This window comes from Podarcis filfolensis, assembly GCF_964270895.1.
Source record: "Podarcis filfolensis genome assembly, chromosome: 4".
Taxonomy (NCBI): Eukaryota; Metazoa; Chordata; class Lepidosauria; order Squamata; family Lacertidae; genus Podarcis; species Podarcis filfolensis.
In genome coordinates this window covers 95,020,275-95,043,075 of record NC_139607.1, presented here as the reverse complement: position 1 = coordinate 95,043,075, position 22,801 = coordinate 95,020,275, and the positions used below count along the sequence as shown (strand labels likewise).

Here is a 22,801-nt window from a genome sequence, read left to right as displayed (position 1 = left end):
AGGAAGATTGGAAGAAATTTAAAGACTATCTACAGAAACATTGTAAAATTAACGAATGTTAGAATGATGTTGGAATGAATCTATGTGACTTTAGCAAAAATGTAACAAAGATTTAAGAAAAATAGACTGTTAATTGGTGAAAGGAGGGAAAGCAAACTTATATTAAGACCAAGATAAATTTTCAGGATAAAAATTTGAAGAGAGGGAAAGGATTTGCTGAAATGGATAATTGACTTAGAATACAAAAAAGGGAGGTGTGAGGAGGTCAGGGATACCAGCAAATGAAAGACAAGTTATGGGAAGGTTCGATTTGTTTTGGTTTTTTTTATTGTTTCTATTTTTCTGTTTTTTATTGTGATGTGTTGTTTTGCTATTGTTTAATTTGGTGTTTCTTCTTTTTTCTTTTTGTAAACTTAAAACTTCAATAAATATTATTTTTTAAAAAAAGTTTGTTGAATATATGGAAAATAATTGTGTACAACTGAAAATGCTGGCAGCATGAAGATAAGGCAGCATTAAAAGATAAAGCCTAGCGGTTTTCTCACCTGAAAGGACAGGTAGAAGGTGCTCCACTGCGCAGTCCAGAGAAGCGTTACCATGGCAAAGGCAAAGCAGGAGAAACCCAGGGCCAACGCTGTTGCGATCTAAGGGAATCAAACATTAAAAACTATTTTTCCCCCTTTAAAAAAAAATAAATTAAAATATATAATATAAAAATATAATATAAAAATATAATATAAAATATATTAAAATAAATTTAAAAATATATAATTTCTATTGACTGTTCTGTTTTACAAAGTACTCATTTTTACACCCTTAAGATATCAGTGACTTCCCTTCTTTTCTTTCTATTGCTCATTTTACATATCAAAAATCCCTGCATATTTTACAAAAACTATGCCATTCAGTATTCCCTTATTGCATCCATCAAAACATATTTACACTGTTGGATTTATCTTAATGCTGCCAGCGTTTTCAGCTGTATGCAGTTATTTCCCATATATTCAATAAACATTTCCCAATCTTCTCTAAATGTATGTTCTTCTTGTTCTCTTATTCTATATGTTAAGTCTGCTAGCTGTGCATATTCTGTCAACTTAAGTTCCCAAGCCTCTTTGGCTAGGACCTCACTCACTTTCTTTTTTAAAAAATATTATTTTTTATTGGCTTTTCATAATTTTATATATTTTAACATATCCATTTAAAACATTAAAGTACAAGGTTCCTTTGAACCACCAGACCTCCTTTCCTCCCTCCATGGGTTCCATTATTTAAAATTAAGTTTGCTGTATCTTTTACCCTTAACCATCTGTTTAATAACCATAATCATCATAAATAACTCCACATTACAAGTGTCATTATATCCCTGCCAAAGATTTTAACTGTTTACAGTGGTCTTTTAAATATTTTACAAATTTACTCCAGTCTTTAGAAAATACTTGATCTTCCTGGTTTCGGATCTTCCCCATCAGTTTCGCCATTTCCACATATTCCATCAGTTTCATCTGCCATTCTTCTTATGTTGGTACTTCTCCTGCTTTCCATCTCTGGGCTAGTAGCACTCTCGCTGCCGTCGTTGCATACATCAAAAGTATTTTACCTTCCCTAGGTAACTCTTCACCTGCTCACTTTCCATTTTGGGGCTAACAAAACACAGGCCGCAGTAAAGGTAAAGGGACCCCTGACCATTAGGTCCAGTCGTGGCTGACTCTGGGGTTGCGGCGCTCATCTTGCTTTACTGGCCGAGGGAGCCGGCGTACAGCTTCCGGGTCATGTGGCCAGCATGACTAAGCCGCTCCTGGCGAACCAGAGCAGCCCATGGAAACGCCATTTACCTTCCCGCCGGAGTGGTACCTATTTATCTACTTGCACTTTGACGTGCTTTCGAACTGCTAGGTGGGCAGGAGCTGGGACCGAGCAAGTGGAGCTCACCCTGTCGCGGGGATTCGAACCACCGACCTTCTGATTGGCAAGTCCTAGGCTCTGTGGTTTAACCCACAGCACCACCCGAGTCCCATGGGCCGCAGTAGTGGCATACATACGCAACCTTTTTTGACACCTGGGAATTTCAGTCTGAGTTAAAAATGATTTATTAACCCTGCAAGTGTGCGGTTGCCGGAGGCTGGGTGGCCATCTACCATGTATGACTCAGCTGAGATTCCTGCGTTGCAAGAGGTTGGACTAGATGACCCTGAGAGGTCCCTTTCAACTCTACAGTTCTCTGATTCCTCAAAGTCAATGACTAACAGGGGTCAGCAAACTTTTTCAACAGGGGGCCGGTCCACTGTCCCTCAGACCTTGTGGGGGGCCAGACTATATTTGGGGGGGGGATGAACGAATTCCTATGCCCCACAAATAACTAGAGATGCATTTTAAATAAAAGGACACATTCTACTCATGTAAAAACACACTGATTCCCGGACCGTCCGCAGGCCAGATTTAGAAGGCGATTGGGCCGGATCCGGCCCCCGGGCCTCAGTTTGCCTACCCATGGACTAGTAGCTGCAATGGCTATGCTCTACATCTAAGTTTATGCTCTGTTGTGCTGTTGTATTTATTGTCCGTAAGCCACTTTGGGATTCATTTGAATGAAATGTGGCGCAGAATATAATAATAATAATAATTTATTATTTATACCCCGCCCATCTGGCTGGGTTTCCCCAGCCACGCTGGGCGGCTTCCAACCGAATATTGAAAACAATACAGCGTCAGACATTAAAAACGTCCCTAAACAGGGCTGCCTTCAGTTGTCTTTTAAAAGTAAAATAGTTCTTTATTGCCTTGACATCTGCTGGGAAGGCATCCACAGGGAGGGTGCCACTACCGAGAAGGCCCTCTGCCTGGTTTCCTGTAACCTCACTTCTCGCAGCGAGAAATACAATCAACCAATCAAGCTGTTATCAGAGGCAGTATGCCCAGTCGCTGGGCACTCCAAGTGGGGGAAATTATGTTGTGCCCAAGTCTTGATTGTACGCTGTGCATTGAGACACCTGGTTGACCACTTTAAGAATAGGAAGCTGGACTAGGTGTGGCTTTGACCTGAACACAGTTGCTCTGCCGCTGGTGCCCTTGCCAGTTTCAACTACTCTTACGGCACTAGTTCAGAGGGTGATCCGGTTCCTACACAGAGACTTGGGCCTGAAATCGTTTTATTACAAGGGCAGCAGGTTAAACGATTTACCTTGTGACTCCAGTGCAGATACAACCGCTGCCTCTCTGATATCAGACACACCGCTATGATCTGTGGAAACAAATAATAATAATAATAATAATAATAATAATAATAATAATAATAATTTATTTCTATCCCGCCTCCCCAGCCAAAGCTGGGCTCAGAGCAGCTAACAACAGTAAAAGTAACACAGTTTACATAAAATCACAATCTATTAATTGAAATACATTCTAAAATCAATTCATTCTAAAATCAATTCAGAATCAAATTAATGGCAACCATTGGGCTAGAGTTCTATGAGGATTACCAAAGGAGGGAGTATGGATTTTGATTAAATTCATTCATTGCCCGTCATCCGAAGATCACAGGGCAGTTAGAAAAGCACAAAGCTACATAAAATTGGGAACTGAGCCAATCTGAAGATCATTTGATATGCTGAGTATATGAAGATGAGTCCGTCTAGTCCACAACTGTTCGCTCCAGTGATCGCCAACTTTTTATGGCTCCGGAGACACATTTGGAAATCTAAGGAACTCTCATGGGCACCAACAAATATTTGTTTCAGAGGAGAAAGTCAGGTGATGCTCAGAAACACACACACCCCAAACAGGCAAACTCCCCACCAAAGCTTCAAAAATTGGGATAAATGGGAGGCCTTGGTGGGCTTTGCAGAGGGTGTCTGAGGGTGCCCTGGGGCTCATGGGCACCATGTTGGAGACCCCAGGTCTGTTTGGAATAGCAGCAGCTCTCAAGGGTCTCTCAAAGAGTCTATTCTTGTTCCAGTACAGTGGTACCTCGGGTTAAGTACTTAATTCGTTCTTAACCTGAAACTGTTCTTAACCTGAAGCACCACTTTAGCTAATGGGGCCTCCTGCTGCTGCCGCGCCGCCGGAGCACGATTTCTGTTCTCATCCTGAAGCAAAGTTCTTAACCTGAAGCACTATTTCTGGGTTAGCGGAGTCTGTAACCTGAAGCGTATGTAACCTAAAGCGTATGTAACCCAAGGTACCACTGTACTGCTATCAAATATCTCCTTATATCTTTGGGTTGAAAGGCCGGGGGCAAATCTGCTAAAACAAATCAAGGGACGTTGGGTGTTGAACCCAATACATTCTACAAGCAACCTGCGCATTATGCCTCCTACACGGCCCATGACTCCAGTCTCCACAGATATGGTCCCCTCCCAGAGCTTTTACAGCCTCAGCACTGCACCTTGGTGGAGACTTGGCTGCCAACCTGAACCATCCCCTTGGGAAGCCTTTAATCAGAAGAGAGTTGTGCTTACCAGTAATAACAAGAGATAGGTGAAAACGACGGCAGCGAGGATCAGGAAGACAGCAGACCAGTGAAACCAGAAGCCTAAGTTCCCATAATTGTACCTAAAAATGCAACGCAAACTCGTTACGTATGGGATGAGCCAGGGTTCTAAATCTTGAAAGGCAGGGGCTCGTCATGATGAAGGAATGGGTTTCTGTGCAGTCAGTTTGAACCGGGACCCCCAAACCCCCTTTTCTTCTTTCTCCAAGGGAGCATTTCTAAAATGCATTAACTTGAGCTCTTGAGCCAATGCATAACAAGAACACAGCTGTATAAACAGCTCTCTCCTTTATCAGTCACGGCAATGGATGACCTTGGCTGTTCCAGTGGAGTAGGGATGACACGTCTGGGTCTTATCTTACATTCTGACCACACTCTGACGCACAGACCTAGTCCGGGAACAGTGCCAGAGTGTGTTCTTAGAGTTGGTGACCTCTTGATCCAAGATAGAGTATAGGAACAGGAATACCCTTTTATGGTCAGGAGTATAGGAAAGAAAATCCTTTTATGGTTAAGAATACCAGAGCAGGAACATCTGTGATGTCAATCTGCGTGTACAAGCTGACGTGTCTGGATTCCTGGGGAAGGGGGAGAGGGTACCTGGAGGATATATATACTGCATGAAATTTCTCATTTCTTTGGACTTGCTGTGGACTGACCACGCAAGTGCCTTTCTGCTGCTCCGGAGAGCAGAAATAAAGACCTCTTTCTCTGAACCAACCCTCGGTGTAATTTGACTTCCTTCCTCCCATCCGGGAGCAACGCAGAGCCCACCAATCGGTAAAGTCTAATAAGGCTACAATGACAGCCATGTCCCCGTGGAGAGTCCAAACATTTAAGCAGGAGAAGAACGTAAACAGCTGCCTTATATTGAATCAGAGCAATGGTCCATCTAACTCAATATTGTCTACACTGGCTGCCAGCAGTTCTCCTGGAATTCAGACAGAGAGCTCTACTTAGAGATGTGAGGATCAAACCTGAGACCTTCTGCATGCAAAAGAGGTTTTCTACCAATAAGCTGCAATCCTTCACAATGAAGGGAGAGGAGTGGGAAATAATGCATAACATAATGCCCAATTGATAGCTGTGAATTTGTCTAATCCTCTTTTGAAGCTGCCCAAGTTGGTGGCAATTCTACAAGGCAGGCTTAAGCAGTATGTGGATCGAGAACTCCCAGAAGTGCAAGCTGGATTTAGAAGGGGCAGAGGAACCAGAGACCAAATTGCAAACATGCGCTGGATTATGGAGAAAGCTAGAGAGTTCCAGAAAGACATCTACTTCTGCTTCATTGACTATGCAAAAGCCTTTGACTGTGTCGCCCACAGCAAACTATGGCAAGTTCTTAAAGAAATGGGAGTGCCTGATCACCTCATCTGTCTCCTGAGAAATCTCTATGTGGGACAAGAAGCTACAGTTAGAACTGGATATGGAACAACTGATTGGTTCAAAATTGGAAAAGGAGTACGACAAGGCTGTATATTGTCTCCCTGCTTATTTAACTTATATGCAGAATTCATCATGCGAAAGGCTGGGCTGGATGAATCCCTAGCCGGAATTAAGATTGCCGGAAGAAGTATCAACAACCTCAGATATGCAGATGACACAACCTTGATGACAGAAAGTGAGGAATTAAAGAACCTTTTAATGAGAGTGAAAGATGAGAGCGCAAAATATGGTCTGAAGAGCAGCATAAAAAAAACCTAGGCTCATGGCCACTGGTCCCATCACCTCCTGGCAAATAGAAGGGGAAGAAATGGAGGCAGTGAGAGATTTTACTTTCTTGGGCTCCTTGATCACTGCAGATGGTGACAGCAGCCACAAAATTAAAAGACGCCTGCTTCTTGGGAGAAAAGCAATGACAAACCTAGACAGCATCTTAAAAAACAGAGACATCATCTTGCCAACAAAGGTCCGTATAGTTAAAGCTATGGTTTTCCCAGTAGTGATGTATGGAAGTGAGACCTGGACCATAAAGAAGGCTGATTGCCAAAGAATTGATGCTTTTGAACTATGGTGCTGGAGGAGACTCTTGAGAGTCCCATGGACTGCAAGAAGATCAAACCTATCCATTCTGAAGGAAATCAGTCCTGAGTGCTCACTGGAAGGACAGATCGTGAAGCTGAGGCTCCAATACTTTGGCCACCTCATGAGAAGAGAAGACTCCCTGGAAAAGACCAGGGAGTATTTCACTCCTCCATTGCTGATGTGTGATGGTTATCATCATCATCATCATTATTTTTAATTTGTATACCGCCTTTCTATCTTACAATACTCAAGGGGGTTTACAAGCTAAACAAACAAAAAATGTACCGTATTTTTTGCTCTATAAGACTCACCTTTTCCCTCCTAAAAAGTAAGGGGAAATGTGTGTGTGTGTTATGGAGCGAATGCAGGCTGCACAGCTATCCCATAAGCCAGAACAGCAAGAGGGATCGCTGCTTTCACTGTGCAGCGATCCCGCTTGTTGTTCTGGCTTCTGAGATTCAGAATTTTTTTTTTCTTGTTTTCCTCCTCCAAAAACTAGGTGCATCTTATGGTCTGGTGTGTCTTGTAGAGCGAAAAATACGGTACATCTTATAACAATCTAATGCAATACAAAAATGTGATAATAAAACATAACGTTAAACTAGGCAACCTCCATCAAAAAAGGAACATTCAACAATCATTAGAATAGTATACAATAATAATATCAACATATAAAAGTTAAACAGAAATCCACTCAACAGTTACAATAATATCTAAACTATAATCAATAAAACAACAGCAAGCCACAGAACATAATACAATACAATACACATTGAGAACCAAGGCAGGTGACCTTGCCTGATGGAGTCTTTTATTTTATATCACATGTCTGTGTTTACTTTCTAGGCTTGGCAAACCTGAGAACAGAAGCTAGCCTTATCTCTTCCGCTCTGTTGTGTTTTTGTACTTTTTCCTTTCTGTTCTCTCTCGGAGCTGACGTGAGAGGACGCCATGATCAATTTGTCCTGTATATAGGTAAAGGTAAAGGGAACCCTGACCATTAGGTCCAGTCGTGGCCGACTCTGGGGTTGTGGCGCTCATCTCACTTTACTGGCTGAGGGAGCCGGCATAAAGCTTCCGGGTCATGTGGCCAGCATGGCTAAGCCGCTTCTGGTGAACCAGAGCAGTGCACGGAAACGCCGTTTACCTTCCTGCCGGAGTGGTACCTATTTATCTACTTGCACTTTGATGTGCTTTGGAACTGCTAGGTTGGCAGGAGCAGGGACAGAGCAACGGGAGCTCACCCTGTCGCGGGGACTCGAACCGCCAACCTTCTGATTGGCAAGTCCTAGGCTCTGTGGTTTAACCCACAGCGCCACCTGCGTCCCTTGTCTTGTATATGGTGCTTAATAAAAGCTTAGAATGAGCACACCAGTCTCCAGTTTGTTTCTGCTGAACTCTGCTGAGTGTGTGTGCATATAGGCATCTGCTATGTGTCGCTGGAGCTTGCGGGGACCGATGATTTATGGAATTGCCGGAGCTGTGCAACTTCAGGAAGATGCCTGGAGAGGTTTGTCTCATCTCAGGGGCTGCATGGATGCCCTGGCGTAATCCGATAAGGAGGTCTGCACTATTCCTCCTCAGTCCAGTCCCTGACATGATCCTAGACCAGGGGCTCCCGGACTGCGGTCTGCAGAACACCACCGTTCCACAGGCTTCATTCCCATGGTCCACGTCCTATCTTTGAAAAACAATGGCAATGTGGACTGTGATAGGAATTTTATGCTCTTAGATATATGGTAATGTTCATAAGCGTACCAACCAAGCGTACCAACCAAGTACATACATAGATCAGCACAGGAAGGCCAACCTGGAACCATTTTGATTCCTAAACTGACCAAATGTTTTCTCTGCAAGGTCAAAGTGGGAAACCTCCCCATTGTCTCTTTCCTCACAAATCCTGTCTTAAGGACACATTTAAGATATGAATAGGGTGTGAGCCTGTGACCTGGCCCAGGAACTAAGTATTTATCATTACAAAAGACTGGCCAGGCTCCCCAGGAAATCCAATCAAGTAACCTGCCAGACAGGAGATAAACAATGACAGGAGAAAAACAACATTCAAATTTCTGTTTTAAGACCACCTTTTCTGTGATGTATGTGTGATGTATCTGAGGGGTGGTCTTAGGTTACACCCCTTCTGTGATGTATGTATGATGTTTCTGGGGGTGGTCTTGATCTACAGGGTGGCAATTTCAAAAGTCTTTATAATGCCTTGCGCACCATTGTTCTGGGTCCCTCCTCTCTCCTGCAGGTGAGGGGAGCACCCTGTTGTAACAAATCAATAAAGATCAGGCTTACAAGCTGCTTTGCTTCTCAATATTCTCTGGTTGGCCTCTGTTATTCTCTCCTACCAATAGGGAACCTATGTAAGGACTCTATATGGGCTCTTGGATACCCCATAAGGGAAAAGGGCAATTTTTGTTTACAACAGGACCCTGCGGGTGTTTATGTAATTCGAAATTGTAACACAATAGCATACAATACAAGAAATAAAAGCTGCAGTACATACCCAGTTAAAAATAATGCAGCATCTTCCACCACGTTATGACCCTTTTCCAGCCACTTCTGGGTCACCACAATGCGCACATGTGCGGTTGTGCACCAATTGGACACATGTAAATCGGTCGTGGTCTGTTTTACCACTTCCCCCACTCCTAGAAGAAACCCTTTTCTTTAAGGTTGTTGCTTTCAGAGGTCAGATAACCAGGGAACCTACCAGTCAAAATTATGGTAGTCATTCTTGGTTTCTCCCCACAGGTACAGAAAGACGAACCAAAGGCAGAACGCCAGGCAGACCAAGAGGAAAAAGACGCACTCCCTCTGGAAACAAAGGGAAAGAAAACCCGAATGAGAGGTCAGTAATTATAAAAATAAAAGCTCTTTTTTTCAACTGAAACTGAAAGTTCCTCTCCTCTGCAAATGTGCAAAATGGCTGGTTCAGTTGAATAAGAAAGCATGCTCCTTCTCTACAGAGGTGATTTCTTTAAAATGTTCTCTTGCATTTATTTATTTCATTTGCTAGTAGCTTCACCTTGCCCAAGGTGACCTAAAGTGACGTAAACCCAAACAACCAAACGGACTGGGACCCCCCCATAGACACATTAAAAACAAGAGAAATGCATTTAAAACATCCTGTCCACTTCTAAAAGGCCACGGATTCTGCGGCCACAGAGCCTGCGGGCGTCCAAACCACTGTGTCACTCCCAGGAGAGACGCATGGATCAGGCACGCTGCAGGCCACGTGGTGAGTGCCGCCCGGCATTTTGTCACCCCCCTCAGTGGTGACACCAGAGGCGACCCACCCCCACCACACACCCCTTCCTCCACCCCTGCTCAGAGAATAAGATGGAGAGAGACAGGGGAAGGAGACAGGAGGAGAAGGAGTGTGTATGGTGTACACGTTTTGGCCCATTCGCTTTGGGGTCTGACCACCACCTGCCCGTGCCTCAGCCAGTGCCCCCAAAAGGAATAGGGCCATTGGGCAGAGGGAGAGAGCAGTGGTGTAACCTGGGAGCACCACAGGGCGATTGCCCCAGGCGCAAAATTGTTAGGGGCGAAGCAGGAAGTGACCCCTCCAGACAATGGAACGACTCTTCTTTTTTTATTTCTGTGGCTGCGGTCTCCTTGGTGATGCGGACGCCATTAGACAATTGAATGTGCATGCATCCTCCATCCATTTACCTCTCTCCAACCTACTCCTTCTGAGCAGCCCTGGGTGTCAGCCACCCACGCTACACCACTGGGAGAGAGGGGTGAGGTTTTCCACCCATGTGCTGGGACTCATTTCTGAAGGAATCTAACGGGAATCTGCATTCACCCTGCAGCAGCAGCACTGGCCTCGCTCGATCCTGTTCTGGCGATCCCGTTGCCACTGACAGCTATACAAGCCAGCCAGGCAGCGGATGAAGCATCGGTGTTCATAATGACGCAGCAAACTCATCCAAGGTTTCCTTAGTTGTCCAACGGTGATGAGGCGGACATCCATTTCTGGGTCTTCTACATTATCCTCCACCTGAAATAAGAACTCTGAGAGTCAACTGTTTTTGCTCAGGTCTTTGGGTATGCTACAGCAAGATGCCAAAGGGGAATAGAGGACCCTGTCTCCTAAGAGCTTCTAATTTTTTTGTTTTTTTAAAAATCACATCTCTAGTCTGTTGTGAAGTGTACAGCTTGTGCACATATTTTCTCTCCAACCCTCCTTCGACTTCAAGTCCTGAGCATGTCCTAAAACTGGTACGTTATGGAGTCAGAGAAAACCACTGAGTAATAATAAAAATCGCAATAATTTTATTATTTATACCCTGCCCATCTGGTTGCCTCAGCCACTCTGGGCAGCTTCCAACACATATAAAAACAGAATAGAACATTAAATATTAAAAACATTCCAATACAGGGCTTCCTTCAGATGTCTTCTAAAAGTTGTGTAGTTCTTTATCTCCTTGACATTTGACGGCAGGGCGTTCCACAGGGCGGGTGCCACGATTGAAAAGGCCCTCTGCCTGATTCCCTGTAGCTTCACCTCTTGCAGTTAAGGAACCACTAGAAGACCCTCGAAGATGGACCTAAGTGTCCAGTGTCCATGGTGGAGACACTCCCTCAGATATACTGGACTGAGACCATTTAGGGCTTTAAAAGTCAGCACCAACACTTTGAATTGTGGGGGATGCGAGTGGCGCTGTGGGTTAAACCTAGGACTTGCCAATCAGAAGGTCAGTGGTTCGAATCCCCGCGACGGGTTGAGCTCCCGTTGCTCAGTCCCTGCTCCTGCCAACCTAGCAGTTTGAAAGCATGTCAAAGTGCAAGTAGATAAATAGGTACTGCTCCGGTGGGAAGGTAAATGGTGTTTCCGTGCGCTGCTCTGGTTCGCCAGAAGTGGCTTAGTCATGCTGGCCACATGACCTGGAAGTTGTATGCCGGCTCCCTCGGCCAATAAAGTGAGATGAGCGTCACAACCCCAGAGTCGGCCACGACTGGACCTAATGGGCAGGGGTCCCTTTACCTTTTACTAACACTTTGAATTGTGCTTGTAAACATACTGGGAGCCACTGAAGATCCTTTAGGACCGATGGTCCCAGAAGCCGATCTCTGTCACCCATCTAGTAGCCACATTCCAGGATCAAATCAGAAACCAGGACAGCTTCTCTAAATCAGGGATGTCCCTGGAAAACAGGGACACTTGGAGGGTCTGATTTATTTGTTTGTATTGTGATTTTAAGCTGTCTGCAAACATCAGCCAGAGGCTTTGCTAGGAGCATAATATACATTTTTAAATGCAGGAACCTTTTCAGGAGTGCCTAGTAGAGTCTGCCCTTCTCCTACAGACAGAAGGGTCCCCACCCAGGTACTGTACTATGTAATCCAGAATAAATTGTCTGATCTGATTTATGTACCCTCAAGGAAGCCAGTTCCATTCCCTGTCCTTACCCAATGTACCTACTCAATCCAAGGTATCTTCCTGCCAAGAAATCAACATTGCAGCATCCACAGGCCTCCCAGTTAAGCACTTAAACTGCCACAGAACCTTCTAATGTGTTGGAACAAGCAGTACTGCAACTTTCAAAAAATTCCAGGTCACCACGAAAAATGCATAGATGAGGACAATAGTTCAGAAAGTGCCTAGATTGTAGAGTCCAGAACATCTGTAGGGCAGCAGTTTTTGGAAAGGTTGGCCAAGAGGAACCAAGTTGGTTTTTGTTCTGATCAGCTGGCAAAATGGCCTTCTCGGCTTCTTTCCCTTGGACCCTTAAGAAACTACACTTCCCATGATTCTTTGGGAAAGCCATGGCTGTTTAAAGCGGCACGATGCTGCTTTAAATGCATAGTGCAGGTAGGATTTTAGGCAAATGCAACCCAAAGGTCGCGCTGTGCATGCTGCTGGAGAATGCCGCGTTTAAAATACAAGTTTTGGCATGAAATAAATCAAACACTTTCCCCACTTACGTTCACATGCCCCTCAGAAGATTGGTAAGGGGGTGTTGGGGGCATTTTCACAAGCCCAAAGGGAGCTCCCCATTTCATCTCCGTCCTCTAAAGGCCTTCAACCTGTCCCCAGTTATTATTACATTTAACACAGGACCGATGAACTTGTGGTCCTCCAGATATCTGTCAGGAGCTCATCCTACACTCGAGTAGGACCCTGGCAGAGACACATGCCCAACTGGCATGTTCTCTCCCTCCTGGTCGATCATTCGGGAGCTTCAAAAGCTTTCTTCAGCCCAAACATCACAGCAACCGATGCCAACAGACATCGGCACACTTAGGGATCCGCAGAGTCTTTGCAGCTTGCGTAACAGACCTCCGCAACTCAGCATTTTGGCTAATCTACTTTGTTTACATATAAACACACACTGCAACGTGGCTCCCTCTCTCTCTAGCACCAGACAGCAAAGAGAAAAATAACAAAGGAGAATAGTCCCACTTCACGGAACACAGTAACACAAACATCCTGTCTCTGTCACTTCCCACTCTGTGGAGTCAAAACATATACTGTCATGTGATAGACAACAATCCCATGACTGCAATCATGGAGCAGGAATTCTAACAATATCATCCTCCAGATATTTTTCATCTGGCCTTCACCATAAGTTCCTAAGGTGCTCTAATGGTTCTAGGGGTTGCTCGTGCGTAAGCTGGTGCCAACACCTGGCTGGGTTGCCTGAGTGAACCTTTTCTGTCCGGACAGCCACTCACCCGTGGCTGTCTCAATCGTTGGCAGAATCCGTCAGTGGGAGTTTCTTAGACTTCTTCCAGCAAAGAAGCTCTTTGACGCCTAGTCTCCTCCTACTCTCCCTGCACGGAAGCCTTCTGCGCAAGGAGGGCGTAGGCAGCGGAGGACCCTTACTCTCCCCGCTGGTCCCCGGCAAGGAGTCATAGGACCGCCTCGCCGATTCCCCCATCTGCCCCCCTTCTCCACTGGTGCTATGCTGATTCTCTTCCCCAGAAGCTGGGCTGCCTCTCCCCATCCCGGGACGCTCTCTGGAATCCCTCTGGAGCTTGCTCTCTCCCTCCGGCACTGATGGCAGTTCCCTGACAGGTATGTTACAATAATAAGAAATATTAGGAACAGTTTAAAACAACGCACAATCACAAAAGGGACGCGGGTGGCACTGTGGTCTAAACCACTGAGCCTCTTGGGCTTGCCGATCGGAAGGTCAGCAGTTCGAATCCCAGCGACGGGGTGAGCTCCTGTTGCCCAGTCCCAGCTCCTGCCAACCTAGCAGTTCTAAAGCATGCCAGTGCAAGTAGATAAATAGGTACCGCTCCGGCGGGAAGGTAAATGGCGTTTCCGTGCGCTGCTCTGGTTTTGCCAGAAGCGGCTTAGTCATGCTGGCCACATGACCCGGAAGCTGTACGCCGGCTCCCTCAGCCAATAAAGCAAGATGAGCGCCGCAATCCCAGTGTCGGCCATGACTAGACCTAATGGTCAGGGGTCCCTTTACCTTTACTACAAACTAAACTACTGGCTTGCATGAGTGTTACAGCTCCCTACAGAGAATTCTCTCTTGCAGGCTACCACCCCCTCCTCACTTCCAAGATGGCCCTCTTCTCTCTTAATGTCCAAGATGGTGTTGGACTACAGTTACCACCATCACCACCAACACCATCATCCCTGACCACTTGCTACCTGAAACTGGAGCAGGATGGGAGCTGGGATTCCAATAACTCTCTCTCCTCCAACCAAAGGTGGGACTCAGTTTCACATTAGATCTCCAACGGCGAGAGAAGTGGTAAGAATGCACGGAAGTTTTACGAACCCAGCGGATTCCATCCTGGTTCCTTTACTGTAAGGGATCCTGTATCAAACAGAAGCAAAGGGGTGGATGGGGAGAGTAACTGGATATTTCAGGCCAGGAGGAATTACAGAAACAGAATATGCAAGAGCGTGATCTGATCCCCAAGCAAACGGGAGTGGAGGATCCAGTTCTTAAGTTAGTTGCTCTTAGATTATGTGGCTCCCATCCTATTCTTCATGGAGTCTTTTCTCAAGTCAGTCAAAGGCCTGAATTTTTAAGGGTGACTCTCCTTTTAAAGTAATTTTTTTCTTTAATAGCACAAGCACGTGTCGCACCGGCCCCGGAAGTGACTTTTAAAATGGCAAAACTGGCCCTAAAATAGCCCAGAAGAAAGGACACAAAAACAGGACTCCCATGAGCCTTTGCAAGTGCCATCCCAGGAGCCTTTGCACCAACCATTGAGTCCTGTTCAAAGCTAGAGTTTGAGCAAATTCACATTTCAGCAGCAATTTGCAATTATATTCATCATCATTAATTGAATTTATATACCACCCTATACCTGTGGGTCTCAGGGTGGTTCACAGAATAAAATGAATATATAAAACAACCACAAAATAAATAATAAAAATAAAAACAACCCAATAGTGAAAATTCACCAGCATTTTAGTGTGAATTTCTCCTAATAAACAAATTTTTGCTACTCCTTTTTGAACCATATATACTTTTTGCCAGTAATTTCCTCATATCTGATGCATTATGTATGTTATCTTTCGCTAATATACTTTCCTTTGATATATGATTTTGGTTGGAAAATTGCATCGGATTTCAAAGAAAGTGTTTCACTTTGCATATTGGTTTGAGGAATGTGGATTGGGTGTTTTCTCATTAAAATGCAAACAAAATCGAATTCCTTCTCCATCCCTGTGGAAGACAACCTTTAAATTGAACCCCAGGTGTCTAAAAATAAACCAAACTTTAAGCCTTTTCCCCATCTCTCTTTCACTGGAGGTTAAAAGGCTGTAGTTGTCTAGCATATGCAACAACTTTCCTAACACTGTTCACAATAGATTTGCAACAGAAATCACCCCAGTTTTTTAAAAAAAAGTATTTACATATACTGTTAAAAGCTATTAAAACTGATAGATTGCTTGTGCTTAAATCTGTAACAACAGACGTGTGCTTTGCTGAAAATGTGATTCTTCACAAAGAGTTGTTCTCTTGGACTTATTGAGGAATATTTGGACAGTTTGGCTTTGAGATATTGAGTTGTCTATGCCTTCATTGTTTTGGCATTGTAAATATCATTTAAGTACTAGAAGGTGTTGAATTTTTGTACATTACTGCTAATCATATAATTGCAAAGTTGGAAGGGACCAGGAAATTTTTTTTGCCCAAGGTGGGGCTCTTAACCCCTGACCCTGACATTAAGAGTCTCATGCTCTACCAACAAAACAAAATATAATTTTAAATCTGCTTCGTCGTTCTGCTGCAAGCTAGAACAACTCTTCCGACTGAGCTATCCAATTAATCTTTTGCAAACCACATACAGTAGTACCTCAGGTTAAGTACTTAATTTGTTCCGGAGGTCCGTACTTAACCTGAAACTGTTCTTAACCTGAAGCACCACTTTAGCTAATGGGGCCTCCCGCTGCTGCCGTGCCGCTGGAGCACGATTTCTGTTCTCATTCTGAAGCAAAGTTCTTAACCTGAAGCACTATTTCTGGGTTAGCGGAGTCTGTAACCTGAAGTGTATGTAACCTGAAGCATATGTAACCCGAGCTACCACTGTACAGAGTTATTTAGTTTGGGAAAGTATGATTCTGCCTCTCGGTTGTTTTGGCTTCGGCGACAACTTTGGGAACTGGCTACAGCTTCCCTCCAGATGTTAACATTTCACAGATTACTTGTTGCTCCATTTGCAAGCTGACGGGAAGCCTCCTTGCCAGATGTTTTGCAAACCCTCACTGCCACTGATCCCCTCCTGCTGTTGGCACTGGCCAAAAGAGAGGGTTGCCCTACTCATCCATCGGTTTTAGATGCGTGCTCACGGCTCGTTATATAGGAAGAAATCACTTGGAACACCGAGTGGCTTTCGAGACTTCTTAATAAAATGCATCCGTCTAAGCCAAGGGTGAGTTTTTCCCCTTTTGCAAAGGATTTGTTCCTGTTCGTCGGTTTGCAAAAGGTCACTTCATTAGCACTCTGTTCCCATCCACCGAGGATGGAGATCTGGGGTCGGTTTGGGGGCAAATGGAAAAGAAATCCTCACACTTCCCAAACCGTTACTCTGCAGGGAATCTTAATAAGGGCATTAACAACCAAGGCAGCATCCAGGGACAGAGATGCCACTCACCTCAGATTTCTTTTCCCAAACGATTTGCAGTTCTCCTCCTTTGAGCGCGCTCCCATTCACCGCCTCCCTTCCGTGGTGGTGACCTCTGCTTCTTATATCTCCGCAGCCAAAGAGAAGTACAGCTGGAATCTCCGAAGTAGGAAAGGAGGGCTGCGAACAGCTAAGCTCCTCCCACAGTGGGCGGGGCATTTGCCATCTGTGACTGTTGTTCTTTTTCTTTAAAAGCTCAATCCAAAGGCGGCTGGAAAAGATTGAAATGTAATCCAAATGGGGAAAGTTGTTTGCCATATGGCGGTGCAACAGACAGGGAGGGAGGGAGGGAGGGAGGAAGGAGGAAGAATTTGGTTCTCAGTGTTCCTGCTTCCACATCAGACATGAACAGTTTGATTTAAAAATTCTGCCAACAGATATTATTATTATTGAGCATCTGCGCTCAGAAAAATCATAAAGCAGATCTGGAGTATGGCAAATGGGAAGGAATCCTTTCCATTGTTTAAGGTTTCTACAGAAAACAGTTTCGTTCATATTACATGCAATAATTTCCCCATTTTCTGTCTCCTCCTCCTGGTGTCTCATTCAGATTGGGATCTCAGTGCTTGAACTTAATAAAAAATCCTGATGAACTATCTTGGACTGACAAGAGCACTTTGAAGTTGAAAAAATGTAAATCCAATTAGAAAAGAGCCTTCTTTTGGAAGCTGGAGGAAGGCTGGAGAATAAAGGAGTGGGGGAACTACCAGCCACACAAAAGGAAGTTTGTTTGCTATTGTGTAACTGTCTGAGGCTGTTCGGGGATATGAATTTGGCCACAGCCCTTTGAAAAGCAGGAAATCCGTGAAGCTCTGATTAGATAATTGCACACCTCACCCCTGAGTGGCATGAGAATTTCAAGAAACACAGCTCTGTTGTCAGCCTTGAAATGCTCCTTACAAATCATTAGCTAATTGGGCAATGGTCCCTCCAGCTCAAGAGGTGCTGGGAGATCCTAATTCCCCCCTGACAGAACTACAATTCCCAGAGTTCCCAGGGAAGAGGGGTCGACTGTTAAGTAGGGCTGCCATATTTCAAAAAGCGAAAACCCGGACAAAAAAGTTGTAAGAAAAAGGCGTAATAACGAACTAAGGAGGAGACAGTTTACCAAAAATGAAAAGAGAACCTTGTTGAGGATGAAGGAAGTCAATTGGAAGAAAAGAAGAACTGAAATATGGGGTATATAAATTGTTGGCTATTGGTTTTGTATAAGTTTTCGTACATTGTTATGCTTTATTTGTATTTCTTTGGTTTTTGGTTTTTTCTTTCGATTGTGTATTATTATTTTCATGTTTAGTTTTACAAGTGTGTGTGTATGTGCTGTAAATAAACTCATTAAAGAGAGAGAGAGAGAGAGATTTTTTTGGGGAGGTGGAATCCATGACTGTTTAGAAGTGGTAAAGGTAAAGGGACCCCTGACCATTAGGTCCGGTCGTGGCCGACTCTGGGGTTGCGGCGCTCATCTTGCTTTATTGGCCGAGGGAGCCGGCGTACAGCTTCTGGGTCATGTGGCCAGCAGGACTAAGCCACTTCTGGCGAACCAGAGCAGCGCACGGAAACGCCGTTTACCTTCCCGCCAGAGTGGTACCTATTTATCTACTTGCACTTTGACATGCTTTCAAACTGCTAGGTTGGCAGGAGCAGGGACTGAGCAACTGGAGCTCACCCTGTTGCGGGGATTTGAACCACCGACCTTCTGATCGGCAAGCCCTAGGCTCTGTGGTTTAAAGGCTCTGTCCCTTTAGAAGTGGCACGATCTTGCTTTAAATGCCTAGTGCAGGTGAGGCTTATTCTCCTGCTCTGAAGTGAGGGCTTTCCCCTCCTCATTGCCAGCTTGTGAAACTACCATAAAACCACTCCTGGTTCACAATATGTTGAATTGACAACAGCCTCTCTGCCGCCGTGACACACTGAGGGTCAACATCCTTTACTTCAAGGGGAAATTGCTCTGTGTTGATGACCGCCCCAGAGAGCTATGAAGCCATAAACTTGATTTCTGAAATGTGCATGGCATGCGGGGGGGAAATCTGATGATAGGCATCCTTTTATAACATGTGCACTGCCCTTTACGACAGCAATCACACCTTGAACTCTACAGGGTTGCCGAAATGAATAAAAAGTCCGGGAGATGGGAGACCAAGCAGGAGAGAGAATTGCCCGTCGTCGTTAAGGAAATGATTTCTCCAAGTCAGAATGATCTCTGTGTTCTGTGCTGGGAACAGCGGCGTAGCGTGGGTTGTCAGCACCCGGGGCAAGGCAAGTAATTTGCGCCCCCTAACCCGGGGCAAGGCAAGTAATTTGCGCCCCCTAACCCGGGGCAAGGCAAGTAATTTGCGCCCCCTAACCCGGGGCAAGGCAAGTAATTTGCGCCCCCTAACCCGGGGCAAGGCAAGTAATTTGCGCCCCCTAACCCGGGGCAAGGCAAGTAATTTGCGCCCCCTAACCCGGGGCAAGGCAAGTAATTTGCACCCCCTAACCCGGGGCAAGGCAAGTAATTTGCGCCCCCTAACCCGGGGCAAGGCAAGTAATTTGCGCCCCCTAACCCCTAACCTGCCGCCGCTGCCAGCTTCTTCTTACTGCTGCCTGGTCTGGTCTGGTGTGGTTCTCTCCCGCGCTCAGCGCTGCGCTGGGCGGCCGCTGCACTGTCCCTCCCCCAGATAGTCCCTCGCTCTCTCTCCGCACCGCACGCCTGGCACCCACCCCCTCCACAGTGGGCGGCGACCCGGCGGCTCGGATCAGATTCGCACAGCCAGCACTGCAGTGAGAGAGAGTGAGTGAGCCAGGTAGGGGCAGAGAGCTGCGAGTGCGAGCGCGCCCCCCCCACAGATGTTGCGCCCGGTGCGGCCGGCCCCCCCTGCACCCCCCACGCTACGCCACTGGCTGGGAAGGGATTTCCCTGCACCCCAAGTGAGTTTTGTGAGCATCACTTTTCCAGTTAAATGGCAGGTGCCTTTTCCTGTAGCCATTAACTTAATCTAGGCAGCAGGTTTAAAGCTACAAAGCTGGGAAACCCAGCCAGATGGGTGGGGTATAAATATATTATCCTTTCTCCTGGGCTGTGTCCAGAAAGTGGTGTCCAAAAACTGATACTGGAAGAAGCGTACCATTTGGATCCCTTCCAGTTGGGATTCAGGTCTCATCATGGGACTGAAACTGCCTTGGTCGCACTGGTCGATGATCTCCGGCGGGCTAGGGACAAAGGTGAAAGCTGTTTCCTAGTTCTGCTGGATCTCTCAGCAGCGTTTGATACCATCGACCATAACATCCTTCTGGACTGTCTTAAGGGGCTGGGAGCTGGGGGCACTGTCATACAGTGGTTCCGCTCCTTCCTCCTGGGCCGTGTTCAGAAAGTGGGGGGGGGTGAGTGTTCAGACCCCTGGGCTCTCACTTGTGGGGTGCCTCAGGGTTCCGTCCTCTCCCCCATGCTTTTTAATATCTATATGAAGCCACTGGAAGAGAACATCAGGGGGTTTGGGCTGGGTGTTCATCAGTATGCAGATGACACCCAGCTCTACCTCTCTTTTAAATCGGAACCAGTGAAGGCGGTAAAGGTCCTGTGTGAGTGCCTGGAGGCGGTTGGAGGATGGATGGTGGCTAATGGATTGAAGTTGAATCCTGACAAGACAGAAGTACTGTTTGGGGGGGACAGGAGGTGGGTGTGGGGGACTCCCTGGTCCTGAATGGGGTAACTGTGCCCCTGAAGGACCAGCTGCGCAGCCTGGGAGTCATTTTGGACTCACAGCTGTCCATGGAGGCGCAGGTGAAATCTGCCCAGGGCAGCTGTTTACCAGCGCCATCTGGTACACAGGCTGAGACCCTACCTGCCTGCGGACTGTCTCACCAGAGTGGTGCATGCTCTGGTTATCTCCCACTTGGACTACTGCAATGCGCTCTATGTGGGGCTACCTTTGAAGGTGACCCGGAACTGCAACTAATCCAGAATGAAGCAGCTAGACTGGTGACTGGGAGTAGCCGCCGGGACCACATAACACCGGTCCTGAGAAATCTGCATTGGCTCCCAGTACATTTCGGAGCACAATTCAAAGTGTTGGTGCTGACCTTTAAAGCTCTAAATGGCCTCCGTCCTGTATACCTGAAGGAGCCGTTCAGCCCGGACACTGAGACCAAATCCAAGGGCCTTCTGGCAGTTCCCTCACTGCGAGAAGTGAGGTTTCAGGGAACCAGACAGAGGGCCTTCTCGGTAGTGGCACCCACCCTGTAGAATGCCCTCCCATCAGATGTCAAGGAAATAAGCAGCTATCTTATTTTTAAAAGACATCTGAAGGCAGCCCTGTTTGGGGAAATTTTTAATATTTAATGCTGTATTGTTTTTAACACTCGATTGGGAGCCACCCAGAGTGGCTGGGGAAACTCAGCCAGATGGGCGGGGTATGAATAATTGATGATGATGATGATGATAATGATGATGATGGCCAGGTCTTTCCTGGTCCTCCGAGGAGTATATAGTCCACTCACCTGTGTCCAGTGGCAGAGATGCTTCTTTATGCCTCCAGGGACAAAATGTAGGCTCTGGTACCAGTTGGTCCTTACTGGAAGGACTGGGGAGTGTATCCCTCTCCTGAAGCAAGAGGTCTCTGCATCTCAGGGTCACTGGTCCAGAGCCATGACGGAAGGTGCTGCTGGGAGACGGCTGGTCTACCCAGCGAGCTTTAGCTTGTGATGTTCTCCATGTTTCCATCCTGCCCCCCCATACTTTTTGAGATCTGTTATGAAATCACTAGAAACCTAGACAGCATCTTAAAAAGCAGAGACATCACCTTGCCAACAAAGGTCCGTATAGTTAAAGCTATGGTTTTCCCAGTAGTGATGTGTGGAAGTGAGAGCTGGACCATAAAGAAGGCTGATCGCCAAAGAATGGATGCTTTTGAATTATGGTGCTGGAGGAGACTCTTGAGAGTCCCATGGACTGCAAGAAGATCAAACGTATCCATTCTTCAGGAAATCAGCCCTGAGTGCTCACTGGAAGGACAGATCCTGAAGCTGAGGCTCCAAGACTTTGGCTACCTCCTGAGAAGAGAAGACTCCCTGGAAAAGACCCTGATGTTGGGAAAGATGGAGGGCACAAGGAGAAGGGGACGACAGCGGACAAGATGGTTGGACAGTGTTCTCCAAGCTACCAGCATGAGTTTGACCAAACTGCGGGAGACAGTGGGAGACAGGAGTGCCTGACGTGCTCTGGTCCAGGGGGTCATGAAGCGTCGGACACGACTAAACGACTGAACAACAATAAACAACATGAAATCACTGGGTGTGATCATCTGGACCCTTGGGTTGAGGCACCCTCAGGCCATTCCCGTCTTCCGATCCCAGAGAGGACCAGTTCAGTGAAGGTGGAAGTGCTGTTGACCAGAGCAATGTTCCACAGCCAGTTCCATGAGGTCTTGCTAGCCAAGGAGACAGGATGTGCACCGAGGCAACCAGATCACATGGTTGCAAATCCTAGCTCTAGGTGGGGAAGTTTCAGGCTCGGTTGGGTTGCGGCCATGACATGGATGCAACTCTCAGACTAAAATAACAATGCTAACTTGAACTAACTCTATATGGTCCATAAGATCATTTATGCAGGCTATAATCCATACCTCAAAAGGCTTGGTCTCCAGGTATTGCAAAGGGCATAGCAACCAAGGTGAGTCTCCTGAGCCAATCAGAAGGCTTTGAGGCTGGAAACTTCTGGAACCTTGGCGTACACAGCTGAAACCATTTCCCATTTAGCAGGCCTCATTCCTGGCCTTGAAGCAGAGTACACCTAGATAACGCAATGACTCAGCCCGATAAGATTGTTTTGAATGCCGAAAATCAGTTTCTTTACCCAGAGGCCTAAGCAAGGGAACTCTTTTTTTGACACACTTATTAGGGTTGCCATATTTCAAACAGTGAAAATCTGGACCCGTATTTTTCCAAAGTTGTTGAGCCTTTTTTGGTTTTGCCCAAAGTTGTTGCGCTTTTTTGGGCAAAATCACACACACAAAAACCCACCCCATTTTAAAGCTGTTTTTACAGAAAATCGGCAGAAAAGGCACTGCTGACACGGGCTACCATTTGTCCAGATTTTCCCGGACATTCAACCGATTTCTGCCCAAACACTGCTGCCGACTGCAGTATTCCGGGTATGTCCAGACATATGGCAACCCTACACTTTTGCAGGTG

At 46.1% G+C, this 22,801-nt stretch overlaps 1 protein-coding gene across 1 annotated transcript in view; it reads right to left on the bottom strand.

Annotated features, from left to right (window-relative positions):
* Positions 1-16,758, bottom strand: part of GDPD4 (glycerophosphodiester phosphodiesterase domain containing 4) — a 37,085-nt gene extending 20,327 nt beyond the window's left edge. The window contains 7 exon segments of the mRNA XM_083609889.1: positions 546-644; positions 3,182-3,241; positions 4,458-4,551; positions 9,234-9,337; positions 10,335-10,529; positions 16,604-16,617; positions 16,620-16,758. Coding sequence (XP_083466015.1) covers positions 546-644; positions 3,182-3,241; positions 4,458-4,551; positions 9,234-9,337; positions 10,335-10,529; positions 16,604-16,617; positions 16,620-16,659 — 606 coding nt within the window. The 5' untranslated portion in view covers positions 16,660-16,758.
* Positions 16,759-22,801: the final 6,043 nt, after the last annotated feature.